A 14255-nucleotide genomic window follows, 5' to 3' on the forward strand; every position below is an offset into this window, starting at 1 on the left:
TTTTGAGATTCACCCAATTTATTATCTGTGACCTTTTTACCAAAAAAATATTTAGAAATGTTAGTTTAGTAAGGATAACGATTATTGTACGCCTATTTAACCATTTTACCATATTTTATTATATCAGAATCTTATATTTCTTCCAAAATATAAATCCTAATTTTTCCATCTTTCACCCAAATGACATTTAAGATTTATGTTTAGGAAGTTGGGTGGAAAATTATGTGCTAGTAATAAGTACTTAATATCGCTAAGTTAGAATTGTGATATTATGTGCTAGTGATATTAAGAATGTTTCAAAATTTTTGTGTTAGTGATATTAAGTATTATTTATGTTATAAAATAGTGTTAATATGTTATGAGTTATGTAAGAATGTTATTTAATTTAAGAATGGTTATGTAAGAATTTTTGTTAACATGTTTATGTTAACTTTGAAACTAGTTTATAAGGTAATATGTTATTTTATGAACGTATTTTTGTTAAGTATGGTTATACTAAAAATGTTGTTATTATGCTTTATTTTGATATTAAAGTTTATCTGTAAAGTTATAGTAAATTTCTAAGTTATTGTGTAAAGTTTCTATTTTTTTTAAGTGATTATGTTAATTATTTAAATTTAGGATTTACTTTGATAAATTAATTAAGTTGTTATTAAGTGAAAAAGGCCCTAAAATTCTCTTTGGTCATTCGATCACTATTATATTAAAAAAGGGTTTGATTTACTATTTTAAATTTTTACAAGTTATTTTTGTGAAAAATAATAACATAATAATTTTAAAATATATTTTTGAGAAATTCTATAAGTTATTAAATATTAAAACGTTTTCTTGAATGTATGAAATTTTATCATAAAAGTAACTTTTGTATTATTAAATAACTAGGTTGTACAAAATATTTTTTTAGTTAATGATTTAACCAAAATTTATGTAAAAAGAGGTAAATGTGTTTTAATAAACTTGTATTTTAAAATTATGTGTGAAATTTCAATTTTAAGAAAATATTAAAAGATAAAAGTGTTGCTTGTTTTATAAAAAGGAAATATTGAATTTTGTGAAAATACAAATTTTACAAGCGTCTTCTAGTCCAGACCTGTAGTTTGACTTTGTTCGCTGTTACTGCATTCTAGTAAAAAAAAGTCAAGCTTTTGTTCGTTGTTATTTATAGCGAATAAAGATAGATCATACCAGAATAGAACAGATCAAAAATATTCAGACCAGATAAAAAAGATTCAGATTAGATCAGACTGAAATAGATCAGATAAGATAAAAGCAGACCTTAGTAAATTCAGATCAGATTCAATCAGATCAAACGAAGAAAACAGACCCTAAGTCATTTTTGGATCAAAGGTCAACTTTTTCTAATTATAACCTATCCAGTTTTTTGGTTGGATTTGATGTTAATTTAGATGAGATCAAAATTTGTGAGGTTAGATTTTATATTTTCTCCATTCCATTATAATTGCTACATTTGATTTTTAGAGCAATTCAACGCATTAAACTGATCATTTATATATTGAATTGTGTATAACTCAATATTATAAAAGTTAATAGGAAAAATTATCCAAAATAATCAAACCTTTCATTGATTCTCATGCAATAATCCTAACTTTTAATTAACTGCGAATAATCCCATTTTTGGAGCACTTATCTAGGAACATTGTAAGCCGAAATGGTGACCGATTTTTGTAGGTTAATTACTATAAAAAATAGAAAAAATAAAATAAAAAATCATAATTATTAAAAATTAATAGTTAAAATCAAAAAAATAAACTTGATTTTTTCTTTTATGCTATTTAATTTTTATTTTTTTGATTTTTTTATAATTTAATTTTATATTTACTTTTTTATTTTTTTATGCAAAATAATTTATTGTATAGGTAAGAGGTTTCTTTGGTGCATTCTATATTGATAGGCTCACTCCTCAGTTCACCCACTTAGTGCTCTCTTTTGTCTTCTCTTATCTTCTTTAGGACTTATTACTGATAAGGGTATTATTGACATAGCTCATTATGATGATGATATATAAATAACACTAGTTGCTTATCTTTGTATTTTCTCTTAAGCCTTCTTTTACAATAATAATAATCAATAATAATAGTCTCTCTCTCGTCCTTGTTCTTCTCTTCCCCTTTCCTTCTTCTTCTTCTCTAAGACAATTCTTCAGTGAATCAAAGAATTGTATCATGGTATCAGAGCATTCGATCTACTGATTATCACACGTTCCGCATAATTTTGTCGGCAACCGCTAGAATTGCATCAAGATTCTGATCAAAATCAGAATTCAACTTTTCCTTTCTTTCTTTCTTTTTCCTTTCTCGTTTTCCAGTTCGAAGTTCTCAGAATGTTTGAATCAAACTACGCTTCACAAAATTCCATTCAAAATCCAATTGCAGATCCAAATTCTGTATATTACATTCATCCGAATGAAAATCCTACTGTTTCTTTAATCTCAGAGAAATTTAATGGTGAAAACTACGCAGATTGGAAGAGAGCTATGATTTTAGCTTTGTCTATGAAGAACAAGATTGCTTTTATTGATGGAAGCTTGATTAAACCTGAAGTCGCTGATCCTGTCTTCAAAGCTTGGGACAGATGCAACAACATGATAATCTCATATTTACTAAGATCTGTGGATACCACAATAGCAAAAAGTGTTTTGTATTTCTCCACTGCCTATGAGATCTGGAAAGATCTTGAAGATCGCTATTCAGTGATATCTGGACCGCAATCATATTCTCTACAGTAGAATTTGAGCAAGATTTGTCAAGATGATAGTTATGTTGCTGTATTTTTCACAAAGATCAAAGGCATTTGGGATCAGATCAGTGCAGCAAATCCTATACCAGTTTGTACATGCAATGGTTGTTCATGCAGTTTAACCAAGAAATTTCTCAAGAATCAGCAAGATGAAAGATTAGTACAGTTTCTTATGAAATTAGACGGCAAACACAATGCTGTTAGAACTAATATTCTGATGATAAATCCTCTTCCACCTGTTTCTGTTGCCTACAACCTACTGATACAAGATGAGAGACAACAGGAGATAGAAAAAGTATACAATAAGCATTCTACCATGGCATTCACTGCTGGTGATGGACTCAAAGGAGAAACCAATAGATCAACATTCTTCAAGAAAAATAACTTGTTCTGTGATTATTGCAAAATGACAAATCATACAGTGAACAAGTGTTACAAGCTAAATGGCTATCCAAAGACTGATAGGAACAGCAAAGCAACAAGAGGAAAAAGGGTGGCAGCTATGGCTTGTGAAGATGAGTCAAATGATGAACAAGATCAGGACGCTGTTTTGTATAAAAAATTGGTGAATTTGATCAAACAAAGCAAGCATGAGAATGATGATGTTGAGGCTACAGGAAGGGACAACATGGCAGGTAACAATGCTTGCTTAATCTCTTGTTCCAATTCAAGATGGATAGTAGATAGTGGAGCCACTGATCACATTTGTTCTAACCTAGCATTATTTGATAGCTACTATACATTTGACAAATCACCTAATAAGATAACAGTGGCTGATGGAAAGCAATTAAAGATTGAAAACATTGGAACTGTAAAATTTGGAAATGGTATCATACTCAAAAATGTGCTTCATGTACCAAGATCACAGTTCAACTTGATTTCAACATATAAATTGTGTAAGGACATGGATTGTGACATAGTTTTTACACAAAATAAGTGTATGATCCAGGATCATTCACAGAGAAGTACCTTGGTTCTTGGTAATCTGGACTTAGGACTTTATGCAGTAGGAAATAATGATGTCAGGACAAAACATTCCGTCAATGTTGCTGCTACAGAGGAACTGAAGTTGATGCATCTAAGGTTGGGTCACATACCATTCAATAAGTTGCAGCTTGTTGATGATAGCTTAGCAAATAAAAATTGTCTAGACTGTGTTTGTCAAATCTGTCCTAGAGCAAAACAAGCTAAAAGTTCATTCCCCAAAATAGGAAGTAGAAGTAAAAATTGCTTGACCTGTTACATATAGATGTCTGGGGTCCTTACAGAGTTAGAACTCATAATAATTATAGATATTTCTTAACAATTGTTGATGATTTTTCAAGACATACTTGGACCTTTATGATGAGAAATAAAAGTGATTCAGTTGAAATTCTAGACTTTCTTATTGCAATTATACATAATCAATTTGTTGTTACTGTGAAGACAATAAGGAGTGATAATGCTAAAGAGCTTTGTGAAGGAAAAATTTTAAATGTATATAGGAAGTTTGGGATTTTGCATCAAAAAAGCTGCACTGATACTCCACAACAGAATGGGGTGGTGGAAAGGAAGCACAGACATCTTCTTGAAACAGCAAGGGCACTTTATTTTCAATCAAAGGTTCCACTACAGTTTTGGGGGGAATGCTTGCTTACTGCTACTCACTTGATCAACAGAATGCCTCTAAGTTCCATAGAAAATAAATCACCTTATGAAAAGGTGTATGGAGTGAGACCTAATATTGATCACTTGAGGGTCTTTGGCTGCTTGGTTTATGCCTCAACTTTAAAAGCAAATAGATCCAAATTTGAATCTAGAGCCATACCTTGTGTAATGATGGGATATGAGACAGGACAGAAAGGATACAAACTTCTAAATTTAGAAACGAACAAACTGTTTGTTTCAAGAGATGTCAAATTTCATGAAAAACACTTACCCTTTCACCTCTCTGACTCCCCTTAAACTCCTTTAAATCCTATTTTTCTACCTAGCCATACACCCTTCAATCTGCCAGAAGACAAATCATTACCAGATGCTTTCATTTTCCCAACAACAAACACAGAACCTCATACAGACACCATACCCATCATACCTAAAACAGAACAGCACATGCAAACACCTAACACAGACACCTCTCTTACTCCAAACATACTTGTTCCACAACCAAACCCACCAACTCTTCTCACCAATTTACCTGATAAAAGACCACATAAAAGGCCTGCTTGGATGAATGATTTTGTTTGTGTTGCTTCTAATGACACACAGCACTGGTGTAACATTGTTCAGTTTGCAGATATACCAGCATCTTGTAAAGCCTTCATATCTCAGATATCCTTTCTTTCTGAACCTACAACCTACCTTGAGACTGCACAACATCCTGAGTGGGTAACAGCAATGCAGAAGGAAATAGAGGCTCTCATTGCAAACAACACTTGGAAAGTTACAAACCTACCTAAAGGAAAAAAGGCTATTGGATGTAAGTGGGTTTACAAGGTCAAACTGAAGAAGGATGGCTCATTAGAAAGGTACAAGGCAAGGCTTGTGGCAAAGGGGTTTACACAAAAGTTTGGAGTAGATTATGCAGAGACTTTTTCCCCTGTAGTCAAAATGGCTACTATTAGATGCCTATTAGCCATAGCCTCTGGTAAACAATGGCCCTTGTACCAACTTGACATAAACAATGCCTTCTTACATGGATCTCTTGATGAAGAAGTCTACATGAAAATGCCACATGGTATTCCTAATTCAGAGAACAAAGTATGCAAGTTGCTCAAGTCTCTTTATGGGTTGAAACAGGCTAGCAGACAATGGTTTGCCAAATTAGCTGCTGAATTGCAACAGAAGAATTTCACATTGAGCAAGAATGACTACTCTTTGTTTATATACAAAGACAATGTGGATCTGTGTATCGTTGCCGTTTATGTCGATGATATCATCCTCACAGGCACAAATACAACAACTCTTAATGACCTCAAGTCACACCTACATACTGTCTTTAGCATCAAGGATTTGGGGGAATTGAGTTCTTCCTTGGTATTGAGGTCTCCAGGGTAGATACAGGAATCATATTGACACAAAGAAAGTTCACTAAAGAGCTCCTTGAGCATTGTGACATGGATGTTTCTAAATCAGCAAAAACTCCTATGCCTATTAACCTCAAATTATTAGCAGATGAAGGAAATTTTTATCATGATCCGGCTCAATATAGATGTCTAGTAGGGAAATTAAACTTCCTTACACACACAATACCAGACATTTCCTTTGGGGTGCAAACACTTAGTCAATTTCTTCAAAGTCCTAGAGTTCAACATGCTAAGGCTCTTTCCCATATGTTAAGATATCTAGCTGGGTTTATAGGTCAAGGTATCTTACTCCAATCTGGTAATGAGCTATCTCTGCAAGGATTTTCAGATTCAGATTGGGCCTCTTGTCCAAATACAAGGAGATCTGTCACAGGTTACATCATGCTCCTAGGAAAGAGTCCTATATCTTGGAAATCTAAAAAGCAGTCTACTGTTTCAAGATCTTCCTCTGAAGCAGAATACCGAGCATTAGCCTCAGCCGCCTCAGAGATCACTTGGCTAGTACGTTTGTTGTCTGAATTGGGTGTTCAAGATTTGAAACCTGTTAAACTCTGTTGTGACAATCAATCAGCCATTCACTTGGGCAAGAATCCAGTTCATCATGAAAGAACAAAGCATATTGAATTGGACTGTCACTTTACTAGAGACAAAGTATTGGAGGGCTTATTGGAGCTTGTCTATATCCCTACCACTGATCAGCTAGCAGACATTTTCACTAAGTCTCTTGCTTCTCCCCACTTCAACAAGTTGCTTTCCAAGTTGGGTGTTCAATCTGTTGATTCAACCACCAGCTTGAGGGGGGTATTACTGATAAGGGTATTATTGACATAGCTCATTATGATGATGATGTATAAATAACACTAGTTGCTTATCTTTGTATTTTCTCTTAAGTCTTCTTTTACAATAATAATAATCAATAATAATAGTCTCTCTCTCGTCCTTGTTCTTCTCTTCCCCTTTCCTTCTTCTTCTTCTCTAAGACAATTCTTCAGTGAATCAAAGAATTGTATCAGGACTAGAGCAATCCCAAGGCAATACAGCCATGCAATAGCGTCGATTAATCTGCAACAAGGGCGCTATGACTCTACTAACTAGCACATAGGTCAGTTTTGCATTCAGGGGCGGATACAATCATACAATCTAACTCAATGCTGTCAACTGACAACATTTAACTTATACTTATTTTGGGTTTTAATTGTTGCTATATTTCTGTTTTCACGCTCTTTAATGCACAATTTTAATATTTAATATATTTAATTTCATATGATAAAAAATTTTAAAAAGTTAATATTATGAAATTATGCATTAAGATGAATTACATAAGATCCTACATTTTCACGTGACTATGTTTTACATTATACTCCCTCCCGTTTTCATATGTTCTTTTCAAATAAAATTTACAAATTTTAGTGTCAAACTTTAATTACGATTTCTCATCTATTTAGAAAAAAAAATATATTCATATAGGATCTTATTAGATTCGTCTCAATTAAAATTATTTGATTTTAGAATTTTAGAATTTTAAATTTTTAAAAATTCAAAATTAAAATTATTTGATTTTAAAGTTTACATTGAGATTTGCAAAAAAAAATAAATGGCAGAACATTTAAAAACAAAAAGAGTACATAGAAAATATAACCAAATAAAAACAATTAATAAATAACAATTATTATAAAAACTGTAGGCTCTGTAGCAATTATTAAAATTCCGATAAAGTATACAAGCCCCATATTCATTAGCATATTGATAAGTTAAATGTGTTAGTTTAATAGAGATTTTAGTGATTGATAACAATCACCTGAGTTCCTCAGTTTCCTCCTTCGCTCCTCACAATTCTGTTCTAAACCAAGTCCTAAAACCTTCATCCACTGTGCCGTCCCACGCCAGCCTCCAGACGGCAACCACCAAAACTGCTGCAGATGCCAGCCTCATCAGGCAGGCACCACCCACCACCTTCAAAATATACTTATTTTTTTCTTCTTATTTCTTTCCCTAAAAGTTTTGATTTCAATTGTTAATTTGTTATAGATTTTTTATTTCTTTGAATGTTAACTGTTAAACATTATTTGTTGACTTTGTTCATTCATGATTGATGATTATACAATACCTCAAAACCATATTTGTTAATCAATTTACGATTTTTGGTTTACTTGGTGGTAAATTTCCAAATTTAGGGCTTCATATTTAATTTCTTAGAATTTATTAGACTTTTAGTTGACTAGTAATTGAATTCTATAATTGATTAAGGTAATTTGTTTGAATTTCTTGAAATTTTTAGATAATTGATTTAGGGTTTTTGGTTATACATTTTCAAATTCTGGATTAGTAGTGAGGGGTTTTTGCCTATCTGGGATGAGGGTAATAGCAAAGTGGTCATAGGAAGGCAGTAAATACTTGGGCATCACAGAATAGGGTGTGGCATTGGCTTGTTCAGTTTTATTTTTTTTTAAATTCTTTTTGTTTGATTCTGGCAAGTAGCTTACATAATCAAAGAATAGAAGTAAAGAGCAACATTTTTTGAATAACCTTACTTCTCTTATAGCCAAACCAGAGCAAAATATTTCAGATGTTATGGATGTTTCCGGAATCCACTGATTCTCAAGAACTAATGCCCATTTATGGATTACCACTGGTTTCAGTTAACACTTTGATTTATATGGCTATATGGGTAGTGTTAATTATTAAATACAAGAATTCCTTGTCTAGTTGTTTGAAGGCTATGTTAAGTAATGTTCAGTTGGTTGATTGAATGACTTCACTTTGTGCTGCTCATTCATATGTTGGCATGTAGAATGCAAACAAGGGACTTTTACTGAAAATTTTGAGTCAGGGACTTAATTGCATGTATATTGAGATGAACATGGTGGCTCATCGTCTAACGTTTATGTTGGAATCAATATTTGTGTTGGGTAATTGTTTAATTGGCTAATGCACTATAATATTTCAATTGGCTAATTGAAACCAATATTTTAATTGAATATGTGTTTGTGTTAGAATTAATATTTTGAAAGTGATTTGTTTCAAAATTTTTCATATGATACAATTATGCGTTGTTTTCAAAATATTAGAGCTAGGCATGGACAATACCATAAATAAAACACGGTTAAATGTAATTTTATTTTTATTTAAAATATTGACGGTATTTAATTTTTTTCTGGATCCATCACTGATTGCATTTGCTCTTTTATTAAGTGTTAATGAAGAAATAATAATATTTATTTTTACTATTTAATGCTAATGCACATCTTTTTGTTTCTCTAGTGCACGTTTGTGTGTGTTTAGTCTCTGTAGCTAATGAGAGAAAGCTTATTGTTTCATTTCAATGCAACTATGGAACTTATCACCTCAGATTGTAAATGAAGTTGCCATCTTCGTGAATGTATATCATTTCTTATTCAGGAAACTCTTTTATTCAATGATCCTCATGTTGCCTGTCATTGTAATTGTCAACTTCCCTTCCTATCCCAAAATTACAAACAGCCACACACACTCACATGCACACCGCTAACCCCTCTCCCCCCAATCGCACACATGTTTCTCATATTTTATTTGGCTAAATATCAAAAATGTTGCAAATATCATGAATGATTCTTGCAAGTTACTTCTGACCTAAGGAAATAATTGTTTTGATCTAATGGATCTGCTTTACCCGCCTTATGTTTTAGGATGGAAATACACCTTTGGATCTAAGCTTAGCGTATGGAAAAGACTTTGAATCGTATGATCTAACAAAGTTGTTGAAGATTGTAACTGCCAACAGAGATCGATAAGTGTTGGAGATGAACCTAATTTTGTAATATCTTCCATGTTCATTCTCTAGAAGTTGAATAATTTAGGATTATATTCCCTATTTCTGTATAAAAACATAATAATGTTTTCTTTATTCCTTCTTTTTCGCTTTTCTTTTTTTAGGTAGGTACGAGGGGGCGTTGCTTTAGGCTATTATAGACTATAGTCTTCAAGACACTAAACTAGAGTTGTTTTGAGTGCTGCTTAGACAATGTAGACAAACCAGAAGGCACCATATTGGATTTGATTTATGTGGTTTGGTTTGTATGAGTGTGCCGTCAAAATTCATCTTAGGAGGCATTAATTGCTTCAAATTACAATATTGAGAGTAAGACTTGGACACCTCAAACACTCATGTTGAATCCTCTACACTCCTAATTTTGAGAAGTACATAGTTTCAACATTCCTAATTCTTTGGTAAAATGCCTTAGAGGTGTTTGGCAAATTAGCTTATTGAGCAATTTTAGCTTATTTTGATGTAAATAGAGGGTTGGGTGTTCAAACCAACTAATGCTAGTGTTTGGTGAACTAGTTGGTTGAAACAGCTTATTAATATGAATACTTCGTTTTTGAACAAGCAGCTCATAGCAGTAGGTTCAAAATCAGTTGGTCAAACCAGTTAATAAAATCAGTTGGTCAAATTAGCTACTATAATTAGCTATCAGTCGTTTGCCAAATACCCTCTTAATCTAGGTTATCTAAAGAAGGAATTAATCAAGCACATATTTATACTGCATATAAAGTACTAGAATTGTATAAGGGCTTTATTATTCTATCAAATAGATTATAAAATTACATGATACAACTTTCTAGGGAAGAATACAAAGGGAAACACAGAGTGAACCTGGCAGCAAGCTGCATAAAGTCACCTCATCTCCTTTGTCTTGAAGCTTTCTGCACTCTTCTCTTGGGCCTATGTCTTCCAAAGGTCTCCATGAACCATTCATTGTACTTGTCAGTGATGTACTGTTTCCCAATAACATAACCAACTATGCAACCACTAAGACACCCAAGTAATCTGATGATCCAATCAACCAGTTCAGAGTCCTGATTGCCTTCATCAATTGTGTCTTTTTGCAGTGGTGCATTACCTATATTGCTACACTTCTTGGATATAAGACTTCCACATAATCCTAAGTTCCCCACATAAGAGTTAGCATCAAATGTACTGAATTGGTTTGCTTCTGGTATTGGACCTTCAAGTTGATTGTACGAAACATTGAAAACCTCGAGAAATGTTAGTTGTAACAGTCCAGGAGGAATTTCTTCCGAGAGAATGTTCATGGAAAGATCCAATGATTCAAGGTCAGTTATATTGGCTAGTGAGGATGGGATCCTTCCATTGAGATTGTTGTTGGATAAGTTGAGTGCTTGTAGCCCTTGTAGATTCCCAATTATGTTAGGAATCCTGCCTGTGAAGTTATTACTAGACAAGTCCATGACTTTGAACAATTTTAAAATCTTTACATAAAGTCTTTCATTGCCTTTGTTTGTTAAAGTAATGGAGTATTCGAGTATTTTTTCATTCTCAAATATCTTAGGACCCACCTTTGAGAAAAAAGTTATCTTGGTATATGAGTAAGTAGATTGATCTTCCTTTGAGACACACATTTCATGAAAATTTTGAAGATACCTAGATGGTAGATCACCGGTGAGAAGATTGTGGGACAGGTCAAGAATACGCAAGAAGCGAAAATCAAGATCAGATTCTGGGTCTACAACACTTCCATGAAAGCTGTTATGGCCCAGAACAAGAACTTGCAACTTTGGAAGTCTCCCTAACCATGATGGGAAAGTATCATTGACATGATTTCTCCCTATGTCAAGCACCTCGAGCATTGAACAGTTAACCAGTGATCTTGGGAGCTCACCTTGTAGTTGGTTTTGGCTCAAATTAATCATCTTCAATCTGCAGGACGAAGAAAATGCTTGCGGGATGGCTCCATGGATATTGTTGCTTCGTAAGTCTAACACTTGCAGATGGTCACCAAGCTGGCTTATGATGCAATATGGTATTTTCCCACTCATTTTGTTTTTTGATAAGTCGAGTGAGCGTAGAAATCTTGCATTGCAAATTTGGTTGGGAATATCTCCGCTGAACAAGTTTGATGACACGGAATAGTGCTTTGTAGATACTGGCGGAATAGGGAGCTGACCTTTCAACTTATTAAAGCTTAGATCAACTACTTTCAAATTGTTCCATGGAAGAACTATTGTAGGTTGTTCAAAACCTATCAAATTGTTTCCAGAAAGAGTGATTATTGAGAGGCTATCTTTAGTTATGTCCACGAACCATTGCGGTATTCTACCCCATATGTTGTTATCGTCAAGTGACAAGTATTGCAATCGATTTTGATAACGCAGAACTTGTGGAAATTCGATCAAGTTGCATCGAGAAAGTTGCAAGTTCTCGAGTTTTAGAAGAGAGGAATTTGTCTCGGAATTAGGAGGAAAAGATACCTTGGTACCAGATAAATCCAGATCAACAAGATTTTTTAGGCTAAAAAATGTGTCAAATTCAACAAGCAAGTTGGTTTTGGATAAGTGTAGTAAATTAAGATTAGTGAGGTGGGATACCCACTGTGGTATTGGACCCTCTAGTTCATTATCATTCAGATATAAGTCAGTTAACTGAGTCAGATTAGCCAACCATTTTGGAAATGGACCCTTTAAGTTAGTATTTCCTAGATCAAGAAGTTGGATTTTCGTAAAATTTACTAGTAACGACGCGATCTCAGAGTCTAGTTTCAGTCCGGAAAGGCCTAGGCCGGTCAGTTTATGCAACTTATGCAACTGTGACAATAGTTCACCAGGCCTTACATTGAGAGATGGTAGAACTAAGAAGTGAAGGTTTGTTAGATTTGTGATGGAGAAAGAGATGTCACTTTGGAAATTATTGTCGATAAGATTGAACATAGTGAGCATTGTTAGGTTCCCAAGAGAAGACGGAAGCAGTCCTGAGAATTGACAACGTGCTGCTTCGAGTATTTCTAGTTGAGGTAGTTTCCCAATTGAAGGCGGAAACTCTCCTGAAAGTGCTGTGAAACAAAGGTGAAGTTGTTTGAGAGAACTACTCCATTGGGAATGAGGAAGAGATCCAGTGAGGTCGGTGTTGCCTCGCAAATTTAGGATTTCAAGCTGAGGTAACCGAAAGATCTCTGGTGGAAGCTCACCATACACATCACATAGTTCTAACGACAACACTTTCAAAGAGGTGAGGTTTGTGAGGATGGTCGGAAATGGGGAGGATATATCAACTTGTTGCAGGTTAAGTATTTGTAAACTAGTTAGGTTCCGAACTAACATGTCGAAGGTGGGATCATCGAGTCTCAAATTAAAATCACTATAAACCGAAAAATCATCATTGTTCGAAAGATCTAAGACAGTGAGCTGAGACAATTTTGAGATACCTAATGGTATTTGCCCACTAAATGCTGAATTAGAAAGGTTAAGTCTTCTTAAGTTGTGAAACTTGTCAATTTTAGAAGGGATTTGAGAATAGTTGAAATGATTATCAGCAAGATTAAGGTCTATAAGATAAGTAAGCTCAAAGAGGGAACTCTTTGGAGGGAATGTGCCATGAAGGCAACTGCTACTGAGGTCAAGCCCTATCACATGACCTGTTTCTTCATCGCACTTTACTCCATCCCATGAACAACAGCCGTCCCCTTTGTCGACAAGGCTCCATGATCTTACCTTAGGACGCGCAAAAGGAGAAAACTTATAGTTACAATCAACGCGGAAACTCTGTATGAACTTATATAACGACAGTCGCTCATGATCAGCGCATGAGGGCTGCAAGTAAGACACTGAATTACAGCGTATGAATAATGCTATAATTGAAATAAGCAAGCACAGAAATGACAGTAACCCCATGTTTTTCTCTTGTAGATAGAATAGGATACTGAATACTGATACTTTATAAGTTCAGTTTTTAATACTATATATGGAATATGAATAGGTGTTTTGTACTGGTTGTTTCAGTTGATTTGGAATTGTATATATAATATACTTTTATCTTTGATTCCTCATACATCAATAGTCACAAACTTCTTAGTCAAATGGGGAGTCTCTTTCTTGCAGCGTGCTGTTAAGGAAATGTTTGAATTAGTATTTGTATTAGTATAGGTGTTCAAAACAGACTTGATGATCTGAAATATATCCGACCTTACAACCGAATCCGATTTAACCCGACTTTAAAATGATGTAAAAACAATATGGACACAAAACCCGCTTTTAAACCAACCCGAAAACCTAACCCGAAATCAATCCGATGACCTGAATGAACACCTCTACATCTTTGGATATATTTCGTATGTTCCTCTGCAATGGCACCATTCGACTCGAAAATTTTATAGCTTTTTATGTCAAATGTTGCTATTTCAAAGGGGCAAAGAGAATATATTTTGTTGTAATTAAACTTTTTTGTGCAATTTTTTCTTTATGTTTATGTTTAAGATCTCACTAATTAGTTCTTGCGGTCTGTATAGAAGAATTTGTTAGCTAATTCTGTCAATATATGAGAAACTCTTGTGTCGCACACCAAGGAGACTAAGGAGTGTTTATTAATTAATTATATAAAAGGTAAGAGTGCAGGTTAATAGAATTTAGGCCACAATAAAGGGTGGCACACAAAAATTAGTG

At 33.8% G+C, this 14255-nt stretch overlaps 1 protein-coding gene and 1 long non-coding RNA gene across 2 annotated transcripts; one reads left to right on the forward strand and one right to left on the reverse strand.

Moving 5' to 3' along the window:
• The first annotated feature begins 7553 nt into the window (after window positions 1-7553).
• On the forward strand, window positions 7554-9703 carry LOC130824643 (uncharacterized). The gene is made up of 2 exons (XR_009046752.1): window positions 7554-9201; window positions 9488-9703. It is a non-coding gene; the product is annotated as an uncharacterized LOC130824643 (long non-coding RNA).
• Window positions 9704-10481: 778 nt separating this feature from the next.
• On the reverse strand, window positions 10482-13487 carry LOC130823362 (receptor-like protein 7). Its single transcript, XM_057687982.1, has one exon. The coding sequence runs from the start codon at window positions 13485-13487 to the stop codon at window positions 10482-10484; it is 3006 nt and encodes a 1001-aa protein (XP_057543965.1).
• Window positions 13488-14255: the final 768 nt, after the last annotated feature.

This window comes from Amaranthus tricolor, chromosome 9, assembly GCF_026212465.1.
Source record: "Amaranthus tricolor cultivar Red isolate AtriRed21 chromosome 9, ASM2621246v1, whole genome shotgun sequence".
Classification (NCBI taxonomy): Eukaryota; Viridiplantae; Streptophyta; class Magnoliopsida; order Caryophyllales; family Amaranthaceae; genus Amaranthus; species Amaranthus tricolor.